Raw genomic sequence first — 20,504 nt, 5'->3', positions numbered from 1 at the left:
CCTCCCCAAACATGGTCCTGAAGGTTCACTGAAGCTCTTTCACCAAGATTATTTGAACTTGAGAGCACGGAAAAAGTTCCTAACTGGCAATTCTTTTAAGATATCAAGCTAGAAGGTTTTCCTTAATTTGTTTACTTGTACAGAATGTTGGTTGTAACAAAAACATAGATACTTGAGCTGAACCTTGAAAAACATGATTAGAAAAGCTCAACATGGCTAGTAGATGGCATTTAAATGATCCTGGTGCTCCGGTGTAATGAAGAATGTAGTGGGTGTATGACGGTAATGCATCTAGCTCCCTTTTCCAAAAGCTAAAGGCACTGAGTGCAGCCATGTGAGAACTCATTGTCACTTTGCAGGGAGCCATGTTGTATAACTGCACTGCCCTCACACAAGCTGTTTCATAAAAATTAACAGAAAAACCAATCAAAATTACTCCTATCCCTTAGCAAGATCCTAAAAAAATGAAATCAATAACAGCACATGTATGAAAAACTTTAGCTCCGTAGCTCTTCATAGTTTGGCTCATTCCCCAAAATCCAATAATTGCTTTTAGACAAAAAATTTCAAAATGAGGAGCTTTGAATGGTCCAAGAAAGCGGGAATGTTTTTTTTTTTTTTTTTTTTTTTAAGGAAGATACATAGATTTTACATTCGGAGTGTAAATTGTGTTTATGCAATTTGATTAGACCTAAATTATTTTGTTTTCATTACATGATTTTCTTTACAGTAATAATTGGCTTAACTGTTAAAACAAGATAGGCTTTTTGATTATTTTTTATAAAAACTCCATAGATTTTTTAATACAACATACCATATTTTCAACAATTCAACATCAATAAAACTGTTAATTAAAAAACTGCATATTACCTTTTATTGCACAAAACAATCTGAACATTTTTTTTTCATATTTGTTTTTTTTTGTCTTTTACCCCCGATATAAAAGAATGTTTTGGACCACATTATTTAACATCTTGGTATGTAGGTAAAAAGAAATGAGTAAATAGCATTTTCTTGGTATTTTCAGAAGGGGAATTTGCACAAGATGAGCACAGTAGGTTTGAAACATAAAAAAAAGCATAAACAAATGGCATGGGAAAATATCTGAGCATATCTCACTCCTGTATGTGAGTAGAATTTTCTTTTAAATTTATCTAGTGAAACCATCTGTGCTCCTCTATCATCTGTGCATCCCATCAGCATAAGAGCAACAAAATAATTGCTCTGGTATTTAACCCACTTTGTCTAAGCACTCAATCCTGCTTTATCCCCTTCACATCCACAAAGCTCCAACAACCACATTAAAAGACTTTCACTAAGGTAAGAACATCACATACATATACTCTCCTGCAAAGCCAAAATCACAACCAGTATAATTCATTATCCGCTCTTTAAATGCTTGTGCAACTCATATTATCAAGGAACACTATTTCATTTTTACAAGTCATATGAAAAACGTTGTTTGGGATTGTTTTGGGAATGTTTATTCAAATAGTGATCAATTTAAATTGAAACATTTCTTTTAAACCAATCTGTCGGTTTTGGATCATAAGACTGCAGCAATAATTACAGGCAACATGAACATCAGGGTTGTCAAGCACATTAACTTTTATAAAAACTAATGCTTATCCATACGCACTCATTCAGGAACTTTCCTGCTACAATGATGAAATTGTAAAGCTTTTGATCCAAAAATAGGAACCAGGAGATGTCTTGTTATGTAAACATAAAATGGCATTAACCAATGCCAAAATAGAACCGGTCTCTATCTGTAACTTCAAGCGCTAACATACAATATACAGCAACTTTTGTAAGACCTGCTGGTTAAAATATATATATATATATATATATATATATATATATATATATATATATATATATCCAAGGACAATGCTGTAGAAATGAATCATATAACTGTGATTATATAATAATACAAAAATGTCTCCCTTAAGCTCCTTGAATTTTGTTAGATCCACATTCTGTTCCACACCATATGGATCAGAATACGCATTACATTCTTAATTTCTGTATAAAAACAAACCCTTAATATTCATATGAACCCTGTTTTTTTGCTCACTTTCCCTAAAATTAAGCATGATTTATAGGTTAGGATTTTGTAGGTTTCATTTAAAGGTTCAAATACTATTTTTAAAATGTATTTTCAACTATTTAACGTATTCGTTTGTTTGTTATTTAATGTATTAGTTCCTCAGCTGTAGTCCGTGTCTTAGAAAAGTATTCAGTAGGCTACTATTACCAAAGACGGACAGTAGGAAAAGAAATTTCACTGAAGCCGAGCTGCCAGGGTTGGTCTGTGTAGAAATATATTTCTTTTGGTAGTCTCACCCATTACTGCATATTTTTGTAGATCAATTCAATGAAATTAGGATGAATAAGGGTAAAATAAGCCAAGGGAGAAGTAAAAAGTCATTTTAGAATGTAATAAATGGCTCATCTACAGCTCATCACAGATGTGCTAGGGTTTACTTAGTCACTTACATATTCCACATATCGGTCTGTTAGCTTAGCTAGTCAGCAAGACTGTGACCACATGAAAGCATGAATCTTAGAGTAAAATATTTCTCTCCAACATGACAAGCCACAACTGTGACGGTAGCATGAAAGCAGCAGATACTTTTCTAAGACAAACTGAAACAACATACTGTAACCTTATTAAACGTTTTCTTCTCATCGTGTACATTTTACTGTATAAGTATCCTAGCTATTGACTTTTTTATAAATGAACTGTATCAACATTAGCCACTATTTAAGTGCTACTAGTCAACAACAAATGGTAGCTAGTGGCTAGCTATAGCATTCAGCTAGAGCTGAGCTACAGTGTGCAATTAGCATAAAAGAAGGCAGATGTGAGACTTTTGGTTAAAGTGCCTTTCTTCTTATCTCTGCAAGTACAAACAGATTTACCTGCTAAACTCCTACTGCTTCTGTGTTTTTCAGTTATGTGTAGATTAAGAATGAACCTTTTACAGAAGCCTATCACTGTCTACCAAAAATCATTAAAGCTGTCCTCAATTAAATGCCTCCTTATGTGTGACTACATTAATCCTGCTTTCAGGAGGAGTGACAGGTTTAACTGCAGTCCTGCAGCCAGTAAGAAATGAAATACAAATTCGATGATGACAGGACGCAAATGCTCAAAAAAACTGTGATCGAAGAACACAAAAATTGCGAAGAAACAAAATTTTCTCTGGGGAACGCCAAAGTTTTGCGAGTAAACAGCAAAGCATTGACAGAAATTTTCCTCAAATCTCATATTTTTTCCATTACCATGTCCCTTTAGGGACTCTGCAACTTCGCTGATTTACAAATCCCATACAGCAGCAAAATGATTTTATGTCAAGTAGTAATCAAATTCTCATTAATAACATACTATAAGCATTGTTAGTGTGACTTTTATACCTGTCATGAATGTGCTGTTTGCAAAAATAATGCTAGTTGTTTTTTCTCTCTTCTCTGTTTCATTTACGATCACATAAAACTTCAGTTACCTTAAAGTTGAAATCGATGTTTTTATTCGACTTTTATCATAAAAATTCTTTATTATGGTTTATGCTGAATGTGTTATAAATGCCCCATGTATGGACCCTACAAATAAAGTGTTACCAAGTTTAACCACTTCTGTACCAGCTTCCTGTATACTGTTGATGAAAGGTATACTCTCCAGTAATTCATGCACTTCTTTGTAATTTGCAGGGCAACCATTTGCATATTGGAGCCTCATATATTGGCTTTTATAGCCTGTGACGGAGGACCACTTGCAGTATTTCAATGAGGTTTAAAGGAAAGCTGCAAAACCTTTGCCACTGAATACCTCTTTTATACTGTCTGTTAAATCTACACGTTTTGATTTTAACTTCAATTTTCACATTTTTTAATTAACCGAAGTATAGCCCAGGTCTCACAGAACTGAAAAGAAACCAACACATATGGCATCCGTAAAGACTGAAGGTGCTGAATACAGCCATGTGAGAGATGAATGTTACCTTGAAGGGAACCATGCTGTGTCAAAATTTTAAATTTCAATTAGTTTAAGGTTGTAGAACTTATCAATGGGTTAAAGATTTCATTCTTTATTCTCTATTCTACCAAGATAAATAACTGTGTTTTCCAAATAGTCTTCTTGTGTCTCTATACATAAATATAAATAAAAAAAAATGAAAAACCAAATGAAATTCTCAACTGAACCTAAAATGTTTTTCAAGACACTCTTGTCTTAGAAATGCTCTGTACAGTGTATGTGATTTGTAGTGCAGTGTTTGACTTGGATACCAACAGTATTCAAGGAGTGTGGCAGTGATCATCTGAAACAAATGATATATTCAGCATAGCATTGAATTAGTTAATGTGCTTTTCAACCCAAAAATGTCTGCTGCTGCTGTATAATAAAACTTTCTCAGTTTGAATCTTAAAAATAAATCATACAATAACACATAATGCAGGCAAAAGGACAGCAAAGGAGGACAATGGTCTTTTGTGTTTTGGTGGTTCACACGAACATTGAGAAGGGTTCATTAGTCTTTTCCTTTTTGCCCATAAAATTCCAGTTGAATGTTTTACAAGAAAATTGTCTTTCAAGAAATGGTCCCTGAAGGCCAAGCATAAAAAGTCATCAGTATTTTTCCCTTCCCTTTTCAACAACAAACACACAACATCATAAACACTTCCTCTATAAGAAAGTTGCAGGATCCACTGGTTAATCAGGATGGGTTTCATATTTTACTCATTTGTTTTTTTCCATGACTTTAAGATTCCTTGCATGGATTAAATCATTTTCATATTAAATTTGCGGGGTGCATCCGCAGTACCACTGCTTAGTCCTGCATCTGATTTACGTGGTACATACTCGATCTCGATGTTGTGTTTGGTGTTACCTTTACCCCTGCTCCACAGAAACAGCAGTACCAAACAGAATAATACCACACCAAGGAACGAGATGAATCCCATGGTGGTGGCAATGATAAGAGTCTTAATGTCAAAGGGGAAAGGAACAGTAGCTTTGGTCCCATTCGCTCCGCTGTCACTGGGCTGGTTAGAAATGAAAGCAAAGGTTTTGTTGAGCTGGTTGGGCCAGTCAGGAGAGTAGCTGTGGACATGAAGGTGAGCGAGAGCAGTGTCATTTCCACCTGCATTACTTGCAATACATACGTATGTCCCATTGTCTTGGATCTGAGCGTAGCGCACCTCTAAAGTACCATCAGGAAACATGGTAAGTCTTCCTATTGTTTTTGGGGTAATTAACTGTTTTTGAGGGGAAAGCCACATGATAACTGGGGCTGGATCTCCATCTGCCTGGCATGCAAAATGCACAGTAGTTCCCTCATCCACATACACCTGCTGTGGTTTGCGGTCACGGATTCTTGATTTGCGACATGTGAAGTAATTAGGCTGTAAGATGTCAGGGAAATCTTTGAACTCTTTACCCTGGACGAACTCGGGTGAGGCGCATGTGGGTTGCTGGCGGTTGAAATTCAGTCTCCATCTGCGACGGAACACCCAGAGAAGCCTACAGTCACATGCCAGAGGGTTGTCATATAGCACCAGTGTCTCCAGGTTCCCCACTGAGTGGAAAACTGATTCTTCCAAGGTTGTTAGAGCATTCCCTGACACATTCAGTATCTTTAGATAGTTGAGTCCTCTAAATGAGTATGGCTCTATTATAGCCAGTCTGCCACCAACCAAGTGAAACTCTTGCAGTCTGAGCAAGTCATGGAGCTTGTTCCCTTCAATGACTACAATGGGGTTGTAAGACATATTTAAGAATCGTAGGTAAACCAGGTGCCGGAGTGCCACATATGGGATCGAAGTTAAATTGGCATTGGTGATTGATAAGGATGTAAGATTCAAACCGTACAAGCAGTTAGTAGTCATCGTGTCCAGATATGGCCAATTAGCAATCTCCAGAACTTTGAGACGGGAGAGGCGTTTGAAGGAATAATCTCTGATGCTGTTAATGTTGAGGTTGCGCAGACACAAAGTGTTGAGGCTGTGCAAATGAGTAAAAGCCTCTGTGGGAACAGAGGTCAGGTTGCACTTTTCCAGTGTCAGATGTTCCAGGCTGTTGAGGCCATGGAATGCTCGGTGGGATATAAACACCAGGTCATTGTCACCCACTTCCAGAGAGCGTAGATTGTAGAGATCCTGGAACATGTAGTCTAGCAGGATAACTATTTTATTCTCACTGATGTCAAGCTTGGTAAGGTTACTGAGGCCCGTGAATACACCCAGCTGAATAAGTTTAAGTTTGTTGCTGCGGAGCCCAAGAGTCCGAAGGCCATACAGGTTGTTAAAGGCCCCAGGTTCAATGGTAGATATGGTGTTTTCATTCAACTCCAGTTCCTCCAAGTTGGGAAACCCAGAGAACTCCTCTGGGTTAATTGTTTTTATGCGGTTCTTACTGAGATCTAGGAATCTTGTCTCAGATGGAATACCCTCAGGAATTGACATCAACTTTTTGCGGTGGCACACAACAGCACGCTCCTGGGCATTGCACTCGCAGCGGGATGGACAGCCGGTGGTAGAGCCAGACAGCACAGTGGCAAGCATTAGGATTAGGATGGGCTGCCAGCACGCCACCAGGTAGCTGTGCCCACTTACTTCCACTGCCACCATCCTACCGGTTACCTGCACAAAAAAGAGGAGTATTCAGCATAATCTAGCAAAGGAAATTTGTCGTATTGTACATATATACAAATAATAAAATAGTGAATATATGTGTTTTTTACACCAACTGTTTGGTATAATTTAAAATGCAAAGAGGTTTTACAAATGTATTTAAACAATCTCCTCTGTATTAAAGCAGAATATTTATACTATGAAAGAATATTTCATAGTGTAAATATAATGATACAAGAATAATAATCAGTACAAATTGATTCCAATTTTGCTCAATAGTATTTCATTCAGAAAGTCTTCAGATGATGTGTGATTCATAAAATTAAATTCTTGACATTTCACTGAAAAGTTCATTGAGGCTCTGTGGGCAGGAACAGCAGGAGGTGGAGGAACCAAGGAATAAAGGTGTATGTATGTGTGTGCATGTGTGTGTGTGTGTGTGTGTCTGTGTGCGTGCATAATAGTGAGGGCTGACATGTTCGGATCCTGCATCAGTTCTCTCTGAAACATAACTCCAAAGGCTTTCTTCTAGCAGTTATTATAGAAAGAATGAGAATATTGCATCACTATTATAGCAGATTTATGACATAACCTGCAGTCATAGTGTAGCTGAAAAGTGCAAAACAGAACTTTAGCACTACTCTATCCTAGATTATTTCTGGGTAGCTTAATAAAAAACACTGGTATTGTGTATTATGCACTGCTTTTATTACCAGCAACTCCAGAGAGTAATTAATGATCTAGTTCATGCAGTGTCAGGCTGCATGTATGGACTAACATCTGCATCATGCACCACCTGCACTAACTCAGCCAGAAAGGAGAAAGAACGGTCAAAGACAAAAATGCTTGTGGTAATAAATGTGTCACTGCAGAACATAATTTGTACAGCTGCAGACAGCTGGCTATAGACATAATTTGCAGGTGGAGTGATTAATCTGCCAAGTTAAGGGCTTTATTATTCATACACTATATTAAATATTTATACACAGCACAGCTTTCAGTAAAATACTTTACAAAATGTACAACGTTATTGTTCTTTTTAATGGAATGTCACATGACAATGCAAATTACATCCAAACATAGGAACATCCGAAGCAAAACATGCCGACATACTTCATACATTACAGGGCAGAGGAAATGAAAGCTGCAATTGACGTGAAAAGAAAATTAAAAGCATGCTGGCTTTCTTTAGTTCTTTAGTTAGTTCTTCAGCTCCTACATGCTGTGAGTGAGAACTGAATGTTATTGCGTCAGTGTGACTGAACTCATACACCACAAGAGTCCATTTACGGTTAGCGAGCACAAAACATAAAGCAGAATGAAAATGTCAGACTGTCTATTACACCGTGTTCCACTTTCACTGGCTTCTAAAAGTATTTTCTCTTTAGTAGCAAATCAAAGAAATATTCTCCAGAAAGGTGAACATATTTATTACTTAAACTTGAAAAGAAAGTGTTTAGTCAAACCTACATCATGTGGCTGATTCCTATAGTGTAGATATCTTTTTTAAAAGGTTGCTGTACATTATTTTGATCACTACAGAAGTAGATTGCAGTCAGTAGTGTTATTATTATCATGCACTACACACAGAACCTTTAATGTAATTTATTATAATGTAATTTTTAATAAGGCCACTGATCCGCAGGAAAAAAATCATATCAACCCACCCAAAAGTCCTGACACCAGCAACCTTGTTTTTTTTTTTTACAGTGACAGATGTTTTGCTGTTCCTGGCATGTGCAAATTGAGTAAGTGAAGAGAGATGGTATGTTGACAGAGAGACTGGCCAAATGCTATGGGCATTTGGCCCAGTGACCGATGCCAATCAATCATTAAACATTAGTACTAAGACAGCTGTATGGGTGCATGCTAATGATACCAAAAAAAACAAAAAAAACCCAAATCACTTGGCTGACTGGCTGAAATTTATCCCTGGAAAAAAAACATACATCAGAGATTCAACTGCAAAGCGTGCTGTTTATGGTAATCCCAAAGAAATAAAATGCACCATCTGTGAGAAAACACAAGTGACAATCCCTCTTAAATGCTCTAGCTAAATATGTATGATCTGCTTAGAAATCCCTCTAAGACTGCTGTCACTGCTATTAGTGCTAAGAGTTAAGAACGTAAGCCATGACAGTTTCACTCACACTGCTCACAAGCCCTAATCCTTCTAGCCTTTTACATCATTTTCCATTTGCATGTCTTTGAATCTCCGTCCCTCGTGCGGTGCTCGTACACAGCCTGAGTAAGATTGACAGATGAATTTCAACACCTACCATCCTTTATCTCCCTTACATTTCATCACTCCTACTTTTCTCTCTTCGTGACCCAACCCTATTATCATAAAGAATCCATTCTCAGTTTGTATTTAGTTCTGCACTTTTCTTTTTTATTTCCAACCGAGCTGTCTGACAATTTTTAAACGGTTCTAAAACAAAAGCATAAGCCGAACTCAGTGCCGGGGTCATCAATGTAGACGCCTCCACCACCAACAAGTCTGCTCCTTCTCCTTACTCATTTGTATTCCAGAAATGCTCTTAAAATAGACTTCAAACAGGAAGGAAGCTGTTGAAGAAAAACTATTTCAGACGTTTGACCTTGTTGTCACCTGTACCCTGCTGAATGAACTAGTCACCTAAATATAGTGCCCTTTATGAGTTGAATCATCACTTAGAGCAGGGGGAACATTACACTGCCTGGTACTGTGTGATACTGTGACACAGCAGGAATGTACCTTTACACCTCTGCTATGCCATCGTAGCAATTAAAGAGGCTGGGGTTTTATCAGGAATAGAGATAAAATATATATGCTACTTATTTTCTCATTGCCTCATTTAGGAAATATACTCTTACTTCTTGCTATTCCTACTTGTACTGCCACTGCTGCTAAAGCCAGTTGGTTGGTTTTAGTTATTATTTTAAGTCTAGGTTATTGTATTGTAGTTGTTGTTCTTTAACATGATAACATCTGGTCGCTGTTGTATTGTAGTAACAAATGCTAAACCCTTATAGTATGTGCCTTTCTTGTACTTTCTGAAGTGAGTATAAAGGTGACTGCAGGTGTTACTGTGATTGAGATGGGGCCCTGGTGGGATGATTGAATGCAGTGTGATGTGCAGCAGTTTAAAGCAAAGCTGTTGCTGGACAGATGGGACAGCCTTTAATCCCCAGCCAGGAGCTGCTGTTTGCAACAAGGTGCAGAGTTCCAACAGAGGCCAACTGCTTCATATACATACTAAACCTTATCAACACACACACGAACATGAATACACACAATCTGTAGTGATGATTAATATTCTTTCCTCTCTCCCTGTCTTTTCACAGAACGTTTTTGACCCCCATGTCATCTTCTCCACTGGCACCAACGCTAAACTGGCAAACATCCAATAAAGAGTAAGGCTTCGAAGAGAATCACTGCCTCAAATGTCATCCTGCCTCATTCTTCTCGTGACTGTGCGAGGCTTCACAGGCTGCAGATGAATACATGTGTGATGTCTCATTTTTTTCAGAGGCCTGAATAAGAAAAAAAAGTCCTCTGGCACCTTTCAGAGAGGCCATACGCATAAGCACACTGTGTGAAGCAGCCTATTTCTGGGAGATTGTCTCTCTTCTCTTCTGAGTCAGGACGGCTTTTTTCATTCTATTTTATTTTATTTTTAAATCCCAATATCTTGCTAAAATGACTTTTTCACCATAAATCACTCATATCTCCTTAATAAACACAAGGAAACATTTTATCTTCAGCTATAACACAGAAATACACAGCTTTAAAGAATAAGTTTTACAGAAATATAAAAATTCAGGATATAAGTTATAAATTTCGATTTTCAATAATTCCTAATGAGCAAGCCAGAGGCGATGATGGGAAGGAAAAATTCATTGAGATAATATGAAAAAGAAACCAAATTCTATTATATTTGGGTGATTATGACTTGAGATTAAAGCTTAAGTACAAAGTATAATAAAATAAAACAGCAAAAAAACTCATTTTAACTACACCTCTTTGTGGAATTCATAGATATATACACATTACCTTGCCATCTCTGTATAAAGTATCTTAGAGAATATGATTGGTGCATCTCCTTGAGATCCATGTGCCATTTTGATGATCGAACTGGAGACCGACTACATCACTGTAACTGTCTTGTGTTTTGTCAAGAAGAATTAATTCTATTTGTACTGATAATTGACTGCCTTAATACACTTCACTATATACAATACATCTTCTACAGCTGCTGCCTGTCATGCTGGCTATTCTATTTAGATAGTTTTGATAGGGAACAACTGGGAATTTTATTTCAGAAGCAAGTGCAGTGGAACCTCAGCATACAAACGCCCTCCCTTACAAATTTTTGCCTTGACATTTGCACTGGCATACGAAGCATTGTCGGCATACGAACGAACCGAAGTTGCGCGTATGTCTGGGAGCCGTTCAAAACTTGTTTGCGTCAGTGGAAAGCCAAGCGAAGCCAACCAAAGCGAGATTATGAATTGTATGAATGTTTTTTAGTCAGTGAAAGAGTCAACCCACGATTCCAGCATAGCCTTCGGCATGCATTCAAAATCTTTTTTTGTGCGTTATTTTGTTGACAGATTAGTGCATGGGTGGTCTGTTCTATTTTTAGCCCAAGTTTGGTGGCACGACTTCTTGTGAGGACCCTCGACATGGAATGCTTGACTTGGGTCAGTCCTTTAGCAGCCATACAGTTTACATACGTTTTGCATTGGAAATATTGGTAATATTTTTGGGTGGCTGGAATGGATTATCTGCATTTACCTTATTTTTTTGGGAAAATTCATTTTGCAAAACTAATTTTCACCTTAAGCCTCCAGAACGAATTAAATTCATATGACGAGGTTCTACTGTATTGCTAACGTTTGCAAAAGTTATGTGATATTAATTTACTGTCCTTATAATAAAAAAGAGGTTTTTTTCCCTTGTTGTTTCCATCTGGACATTAGGCGCTAGTAGGCTTTCGTTTTTTTCGCCGTTTTTTAGCCATCTTTCAGTTATAGCACGAAGCAAATCCAGAAATAAGGATGATAAAATATATATTAAAATATCTAGAATTTTGTCTTAAGAATCTGACCATAATCACTACCTTCTTTTTGTGCCAGAATTATTTATTAAATTTATTTTGTGGTAGATCACTAGCAAATGACCCCGGATTTCAAACAATAACATGGTTTTATTATAGAAAAAGCAGATTAATCTGTTGGAACTAAGTGCCGCTATGGGCACAGGAAAGAGTAAACAACTGCAAACTTCTCAAATGGAAGACATTGTGGAATGGCAGGAGTTCTGGTTGTATATATAATCTTTCTTGGTGATTTATTCATCAGCACTATTCATTCTAATAACATTTAGGCTTCCGTGACTAAATCATCATGTGTTCATGGATAAGCCATGCTATTCCACTGCACCTACACTTATAAAAGATTACAACACTAGTATAGAATAAAATTTTGCTTTTTGTAAATTTTTTAATGTAATTCATGTTGATCTTCATTTTATTATTTATTATACACTATTATTATTATATACTTCATTTAATCTTTATTATTATTATTATTATTATTATTATGAATTCTGTGGGTTATCTTTCAGTCTACAATTACATAATGGATTAGTCTTTTTTAATCTGTTTCTCAGCTTTTTAGCAGGAAATTCAATAATAAAAAATGCCGAACACACACATCCTGATAGTGGTGAAGATAACAATATGGGAATTGCAAATAAAATTTAATGGGCAAGATCAATTTACATCTTAGTAGAAGACAGGTTTACTCATATCAAACAATTACAGGAACGTCTAGTTTCTCAGACAGTATGTGATATCTGAGTGTTTTGATATTACATGACAATTGATTTTCTGTTTTGTTAATGTTCTGTTTTTCCATTACCTTGGTTAAATAGCATAAATAATTCTGGCACATGGCCAACAGTTTTCTCCATTCCTTGTTGTAATAATGTCAATTTTTAACTCAGAGGCATAAAAAATGGATTTGCTCCTGTTTTGTTTTTTCCAAAGCAGAAACTCTGGGCTTTAAGAATTTGTTTAATTAATCTTCAAAGAAGTCTAACCTTTTATTAATCAGATAAAAAGAAAGGATATTTTAATATTTATTCTTTTAATAATATTTTGTATTTGTCATAAGTAAATGCTCCAAAAACTAAAAATTCTAAAGCAAAAGTATTATTTTGGTAAATGAGAGGTGTGCTATTTTTGTGTGATTTAAGATTACAAGTGCACATTACAGATAAGCTGAACATGAATAGAATGGAAACCCTTGGAATTTACCTAAGTGAAATAATTTTCTGTTGTAGGTTTGACTGTGTGAAGAATGGTGTCAACATACTAACAATGGGAAAGTCAGCAATTGCAACGAAAGTCATGTTTCACAAGAGACACCGACATCAATTTTAGACGTAAATCTGCGCACATGCACCTTTAAAAATGAGGGCGCAGGTTCCGAGCACTGTAGCACATCACTCGACAGATTAAATCCTGCCGCTGTCAGCAAGATGGGAGATGATCTACGGCTACAATCCTATTAGAGCAGGATGCTGCGCTGCTCCGATTGTTCTAACGCGAGACGAAACACTACAAGACAACCCATGTACTGTTTTATTTCTCTGTCCATCATTTGCACTGACTGAATAACTAACCATCAGGGCGACTGACTTTCATCTACCGTTCTTTTCTCCTTCAGAGGAATGACAAACAGGGAACAAAAAATTTAAGATTCAATTTTGATCCTTGGCCAAAACAGTGGAGGAAAAAACACTAGCAATTTGCAAACCAGTTGCTGATTCATGGCTGGAGAATTTAGGGCCTCTTGAATGATATAAAACTGCCTCGGCAAAGTCAATACTGTTTACTCATTTAAAATTTATCCCCTCTGATGCAGCGGGTTGGAAAAACTATTTTTCATAAGTGCTCGCTCTAAAAAAGGAAATGGCAATGAATTATAACATTTGCCTATAAACAACTGCATGCTAAGATGGAAAGAGAAAGAGAGACAGAGGAAGAGGAAGACTATACTGACTAGAATAAGAACAATGCTGCAGTACTAGCCGATGAGGAGGAAATAAAAACTTCTAGTTTAATCTCACTTTTCTGAGCTCAGATATGTAGAAGTACCAACGTCTACAGTTTGGCTGTAGCATGTATGATTTTTGATGCCTTGCTATGGTGATACTGAAGACACATGAAAGCTACACTTTTCCGCTTTCTCAGTTGCAGTGGTCAGATCGAATGCGAATAAAATTCGTCTTTTACAGACAGGGAAAGGATGTGATTCATGAATGATATGCTTTCGGTTACTGCTACTTATTTTAGAGATCTTTGAGATATAACCACCAACAGAAAACAAAGGTGGGCTTTAGTCAATAAACAAGTGGAGGAACTTATTATTACTTGATCTTTCACTTCACTGTTTTCTTACTTGAAAGCTTTTGAGCAGCACACTGGAGTTACAGGATGCTGGTGGAATGGAAATCAACTTTTCATACATTTTCAATCAGTATAAACAGATGAATGATGTTTTGGCTTTGAGTCTGACAAAAAATAAGTCAGGACACTGTTGGCTTTTAGTGTATTTTAGACGTGTGTTTTTCCCTCTGTTGTATGACCTTACACAGAATTTTAGTGGTTGAAAATCAAATTTTAGCTGCTTTTTAGAAGAACAAGCACTTCATATGAGCTCATATTAACCACCACAAAACTTTTTTTGGGCATCTGGGAAAAAGTTAAAGGAAAAAGTTAAGGCTATGGGTTGCTGATCAGAATGCACCACCAAACTGCCAATGTTGGGCCCATTAGTAAGGCCCTTAACCCTCTCTGCTTCAGGGATGCTGTATCATGGCTGACTCTAACTTCTGAACAAGCTGGGAAATGAGAAGAAAAGCATTACTTTTTGCTGTAATGTAGAAGTTTCTTCTTCATAATATCACCTGGTATTGGGGAATTCTGTATGAGTATAGCACTGAGCTGACACCTTGATACCAGAATAAGTAATGATGTGTCCTTATTAATAAATAATACTAAAACAAGTTTATTTAGTATTATCTAAATCCCCATTAAAAAAAGAAACTTTTTTTTATTCTGAGAAAAAGCTGCTCTTTTAATTTGCACAGGAACAGCTGCACCCTTGATCTGACACTGGCCAGCTCAATCTGTCTCTGAAGCCTGTGTGTGTTCTTCTTTGGAACTGCCTAATGCTATTGATCACTGTGGGCTATTCTATTTCCCTGGACAGGGCTCAACTCTTTCATTTGTATTCTTCCCTTTCACATCCTTTTCCATCTCCGGGCTACCAGGAAGAAGGCAAGGCCAGAAGAGTTGAATGGTTTCACTCTAAGTGTGGCTGGGGAGAGAAGAGGCCTTAATTAGACCAATGAACTGTCCTGGAAGAGGTTATTGTTCCACGCTGCCGAGGACTTACTGAAGATCTGACAGCGAGAGAAAGAAAAGGCAGAATGAGAGAATAAAAAACGAGGCTGCAGCAGATCATACTTGTCTCTCGTCTGCTGTGAGGGCCTCTTTTACAAACCTTTCATACTCCAGCTAAGAGGCTTATCAGGGAATGCTGACCCTCACACTATCAATAATTATAAGCTGGAGGAAAACGACAACAATGCAACTGCAATTTGCTGGGTGTTAAACACAAGGGAATTAGAACTAATTAAAGATGAAATTACTCATCTAAGCTGTTTCATGTCCTCCTGAGCTCTCTTTCTTCCAGCCCCTCTCCACCCTCATTATTCAGAGAGCTGAGGTCACAGAAATGTGGGATGAAAATAGTGGTAGTAGATAGTTTTGAAGAAGCCTGGTTGTATTAATCCAATCCACTTTTTTCATGTAAAAGGTGACCCAGGATAGATGAGGTTCTGCAAATATACTGATTTCATAGACTGTTTTTAATCCTGAGCTCTGGGTTACTGTCTGTCTGGTGTTCTATGCATTCTCCCTCTGGGTTCTCCAGTTTTCATCCTAAACTGCCCCTCGATGTAAACATGCATTGTTCCCTGGAATATCCTGGTGTCCCATCTAGAGTGTATTAGGGTGTAATTAGCTATTTTAAATGAGGCGTTTTCTATATTCATTAGTGTATTAGACGTCTAGCTAAATATTTAAATATCTAGCTTATATTTGAGCCCAACAGACCTAATCTTAAGCAGAAACTATGAAACAGAGCAGAATAATTTATTTGACATTAGCATATCAGCCAAAATCTTGGCCTAGGGATACTGCATTATGACTCCTGACTTATTCACTTTTTCACTTGACATTGGCTGCAAGGAAATGATATAAAAGAAAGTATAGTGCATTGTTTAGGTAAGAGAAAATAGGGAGACTTACAACAGTTGCCTCAACGGGATTCTATATCATCTTGCCATTATTCCTTTTCTTCTTCTTTTTCTCTCTGATTACATTAATCTACAGCACTTCAATATAAAATATACAGCTGCAGTCTGAAGTCATTTTAGGCCTTGATTCCTTAAATCAAAGGCTGCATAATATAGCCTTCTCTAGCCAACCTGCCATCATCACGCCAATCGACTACTGCAATAGCAAACACTGTCTCTGAATATAGACAATGACGGGCACCATTTCATTGTCTCTTATAATTGCTCTCATCAATACAGCCCTGTCTCATCACTACATGTATTTAAGGTCACACACTGCCCAGAAAACAGCAAAGGTATGAAATACATACTGACTAAACCACCAGGGTAAAACTTTATGTAAAAAATGTCAACGTAAACAAAAAATATGTCTGCATATATATAAATACTTGGGCCCAAACCCCAGTATGTACATCAGACATTTCCTGCTTATGCCATTTCACCCCTAACATGTAATTAAGCATAACAACTCCCCTCCTTAAAAGTAAAAGAACACTGTCATTTTTCTTACAGAAGAACACTCATTCTGCAGTATTTACATTACAATATCTCCATGTCTAATTTACTGATACAAGATAAATGAGTATTGTGATCAAACATAATGCAATTTGCAGTAGAGTTACTGTGAATTGACTAATTGAATTTCTACAGTGAATAAGACCTGCATTGCATTTCTCAGGCTGATAAATCCTGATAAAAGAATTGTATTCATTACTTTAAAACCATGGCTGCTACTTTCGGGATATACAATGGATGTACAAACGTCCACACACCCCTATTGAAATCACAGGGTTTTCTAAAAAATGAAACTGAGATATGTCAGCTCTTTTCGTCCCTTTTCGTTCGATATAGCAGCTAAAAAATTCAAGTGAAAAACAAATAGAAATGTTTCAAAGACAAAAGGAAACAATATAGACAAATCTGGTTGTTGTTGTTGTTATTATTATTATTATTAATAATAATAATAATAATAATAATAATAATAATAATAATAATAATAATAATTTTATTTATTTTAGAATTTTTCCAAAACATTCTACCTTGGTCTCATCAGATCATAACACAATTTACCAGATAGATTATTTACTTTACATTAAAAGTAACAGGCATTTTAATTTGGGGTCTGTGACTTTTTAGCCACTGTACATTTCTTCTGTCAGAACTATGCAAAATACACAAACTTGGGACAAAACACTGGTCCTGCTTTTAATTCAGTAATACATTATGTTACAGTGTGGCTTTTTTGGGGAAAAAAATAACATTAATAACAATAATAATCCTTGTCTGAATATACCACAGCTGCATTATGCAGTATGAATTCTATTGTTCTGGGCATGTGACATTACATATGCAGTGAATATTTACTAAACACTGTTTGCCTTTTCCAACCTGTAATGATGAGTTTATATGTGAGAATATTGTCTCTGCATTAAATTATTTACAAACCCGGAAGAACTACTCTGAACTATTTCAATGAATGATACTAATTACAGCTCTAATCAGTTGATTCCTTTATAGATACCACATTTACTTACATTACTTGGTAGATGCCCTTATCCAGAGCAACTTAAATTTTTATCTCATTCTATACAACTGAGGGTGCCTAGTAGTGGCAGCATGGTGAACCTGGGATTCAAACGCACAACCTGCAAATCAGTAGTACAGCACCTTCACCACTAAGCTACCACTGGCCTCTAAGCTACCTGATATTTGTCAGACATTTTTCTGAAAAGAACATCATATTATCTTGCCTCTTAAGTGTTCATGTGACTAATGGTTTTCACATACAGTATAGGGACTAGTCAGTATGATTACCAGAGTAAAAGTCTAGAATGAAATATTGAATTATGCCATTGATGATGACTGAAATTTTGGACCATGTAACTTCTAATATAAAAATTCCCTCTCTCTCTCATTCTTTCTTTCTCTTGTTTTTTGAGGATCTTTAAATGGAACACCTTTAAATACCCCTCCGATGCTCCCAGAGGCTTTTGGGGAACACATTGATGCACGCGGGCACACATACACTTAAACTCTTGGTTCAATTTACACCAGTAATCACCAGTGCGACTTCAGGGATCTATTTCCCAGAGGATCTCTGACATGTGTTAATGTGTCATCAAATCACTCTCTGTCATTCACATTGGCTTGGCTCCTTGTGCCTGTTTAGCAGAGACATTTTTCTCCAGCCTCTTCTCAATAACCTTCTACTACTCTCTCTCTCTCTCTCTCTCTCTCTCTCTCTCTTTCCTCCACATGTAGATCTTATAATCTAAAACACATGGATGTGGAAACCTCCTTGGAAGTGGAAATCAGAAACATATTACACAAAGCACTATGTAACCACAGGAACAACAGTGACTACTGCATGGATATGCCAAAGCTTTTAGGGCGGGGCATCTGAAAATAAAGTGCTCATCAGTAATTGCAGTGTGACCATATGTGCTATACAGCGACTGCACAGTATGGTAGGATTTGGATTGAACCCTGTATTTATGACTGGCTCATCCCACCAACCCGGACTAGGTGCTGGAGGCTCTAATTAAAGACTAATGCATGAACAGTCTCCCAGGGTCGCTTAAAATGAGCGGTACGAGTGTATTGAAAGGCCACTCTATTGTAACATGGAAAAAAGGGGTGCAAAATAGGCCTAACATGAACGTTATGTTTGTTAAGAAGCGGATTAAAACACACATTAGGCTTTTCAATGTACGGAGAAAGAGGCTTGTGAATTGTGGAATCATTAACACCGAGTGAATTAGCAGAGGGAGTGATCTTCTTTTGTTGGACTGGGATCCATTTCCTTAAAAGAAAGCTCGAATCTTTAATGTGCTTTAATGGTCTGTGGCAAATAGCCATCCAAATAAAGTTTGCCCCTGTACCTCTCCTACCAAAAAAAATAGGTCCTGAATGTGTACAATATGCAAGCATCTACATTAGGAACACATTTAAAGCGAAGAATCACAAAGAAAACCACAGAGGCATTTTCAAAAAGCCCCTATTAAAGCTTTCAGAAATGAAAGCAAAATGTGAGAAGCCATTAGAGAGGACCCAAGTATCATCTTTGATTTTTATGTCATTCACGTCTTGTTGACAGAGGACCAAAGAGCTTGCATGTGTGTGTGTGTGCGTGTGTGTGTGTGCTGTTATCACCTTCTGATAGTGGCTACAAAAGTCCTCGCATGGTAGATAAATGGGGTTTGGGGGGGGGGGGGTTCTTGGAAAAATGCTACTCATACTAATCCACACACACACACACACACATTGTCTTAACACCATCAAAAGAATATAGCAATGTCAGACACCCTGTATGAGATGAGCAGTTTCTTCTTCAAGTCTTCCTTAGCTGAATCCGCCCACATTTACACTTTGCCCCTCCCCATGTTTTTTTTTTTTCAATTAAACACTGATACATAATAAATATTGATCCTGTCATAGTGACATATTTAGGATGCAACCTAAATCAGCATGACTGCTGTAGATAAATAAACAAATCCAATTAAAGAATGCGTCAGTAACACTGCGCTTAGCTCAGCTCCCTTCCTAAGCATACACACACACGCACACACACACACACATACACACACAAATGAGCTACAGACAAACACATACTGGCCTAATGCTGATTGATAAACCATGCCAAACCTGTGTAATTTACAACCTCTCTGATCTACTAAGCATGCACATCAATCAGTCTGCACCAAAATGATGAGGGTTGCCTCGAGATTCTCTCAGCAACCAGGCAGCCATTGATTGGTTCATTAGAACATCCTGTTTACCAAAACTTATGCCACACACTGCAGGATTCTTAATAAGCTTTCTTTCTGACTATAATGAGCTTAACTGGAGTGTGTTAGTGGCGAAGAAAGAGAGAGTATTGCAACCATACTGCAACATTCGCAAATTACAAGCTGGAATGTTAAATGATCCTGAATATTTTCAGTTTAAATATATTTTCCTAAGAGTATAACACAGGCTGACAGTAAAGAAAAGACTGATGAAGTTTGGAAACAAAGCAAGAGCATATTAAATTAGATTAAATTCAACCTAACCTAATGTTTTATTTTTACTGCAGAATTCGCAATAAACAGAATCCTGTTGTGTGCCAATGGTCCAATTTAGCCTGGATTTAATGAATTTGATTTGGAGATTTGAAACCTGAAGTGCTGACCTCAACGTACAGCAATTGAAATTTCAGTCAATAAGATAATAGATTAAAAACAACGCAGAATTCTTCGGATTGTAGTGAAGTACATTATATTTCAAAATTAGCTGTAAGCTTCTCCATTTCTCTCTTGTGTTCTCTTTCTGTCTGTTTGAGGCTAAGACTGGAAGTGTTTTGGTTTTCAGTGCAATAGGAATGAGTGGGATTGACCTTTCGGAATAGGGTAATATGGCCAGACTGAAAATCAATGCAGTCACAGATAAAGATCTTTGCATTAAGAGACCTTTCCAC

General features: G+C 37.0%; 1 protein-coding gene across 4 annotated transcripts in view; it reads right to left on the bottom strand.

Annotated features, from left to right (window-relative positions):
• Nucleotides 1-757: 757 nt before the first annotated feature.
• The window catches only part of lingo1a (leucine rich repeat and Ig domain containing 1a), a 113,401-nt gene continuing 93,654 nt past the window's right edge, over nt 758-20,504 (bottom strand). For all 4 annotated transcript variants that reach the window (XM_058408700.1, XM_058408697.1, XM_058408696.1 and 1 more), the window contains one exon: nt 758-6,642. In XM_058408700.1, coding sequence (XP_058264683.1) covers nt 4,783-6,630 — 1,848 coding nt within the window. In that variant the 5' untranslated portion in view covers nt 6,631-6,642 and the 3' untranslated portion in view covers nt 758-4,782. The remainder of the gene's footprint in view (nt 6,643-20,504) is intronic.

The sequence above is a fragment of the Hemibagrus wyckioides genome, linkage group LG14 (genome assembly GCF_019097595.1).
Source record: "Hemibagrus wyckioides isolate EC202008001 linkage group LG14, SWU_Hwy_1.0, whole genome shotgun sequence".
In the NCBI taxonomy this organism is placed as follows: Eukaryota; Metazoa; Chordata; class Actinopteri; order Siluriformes; family Bagridae; genus Hemibagrus; species Hemibagrus wyckioides.
Note: the sequence above shows the minus strand (reverse complement) of the source record. Positions and strands in the feature narration are given on the sequence as shown.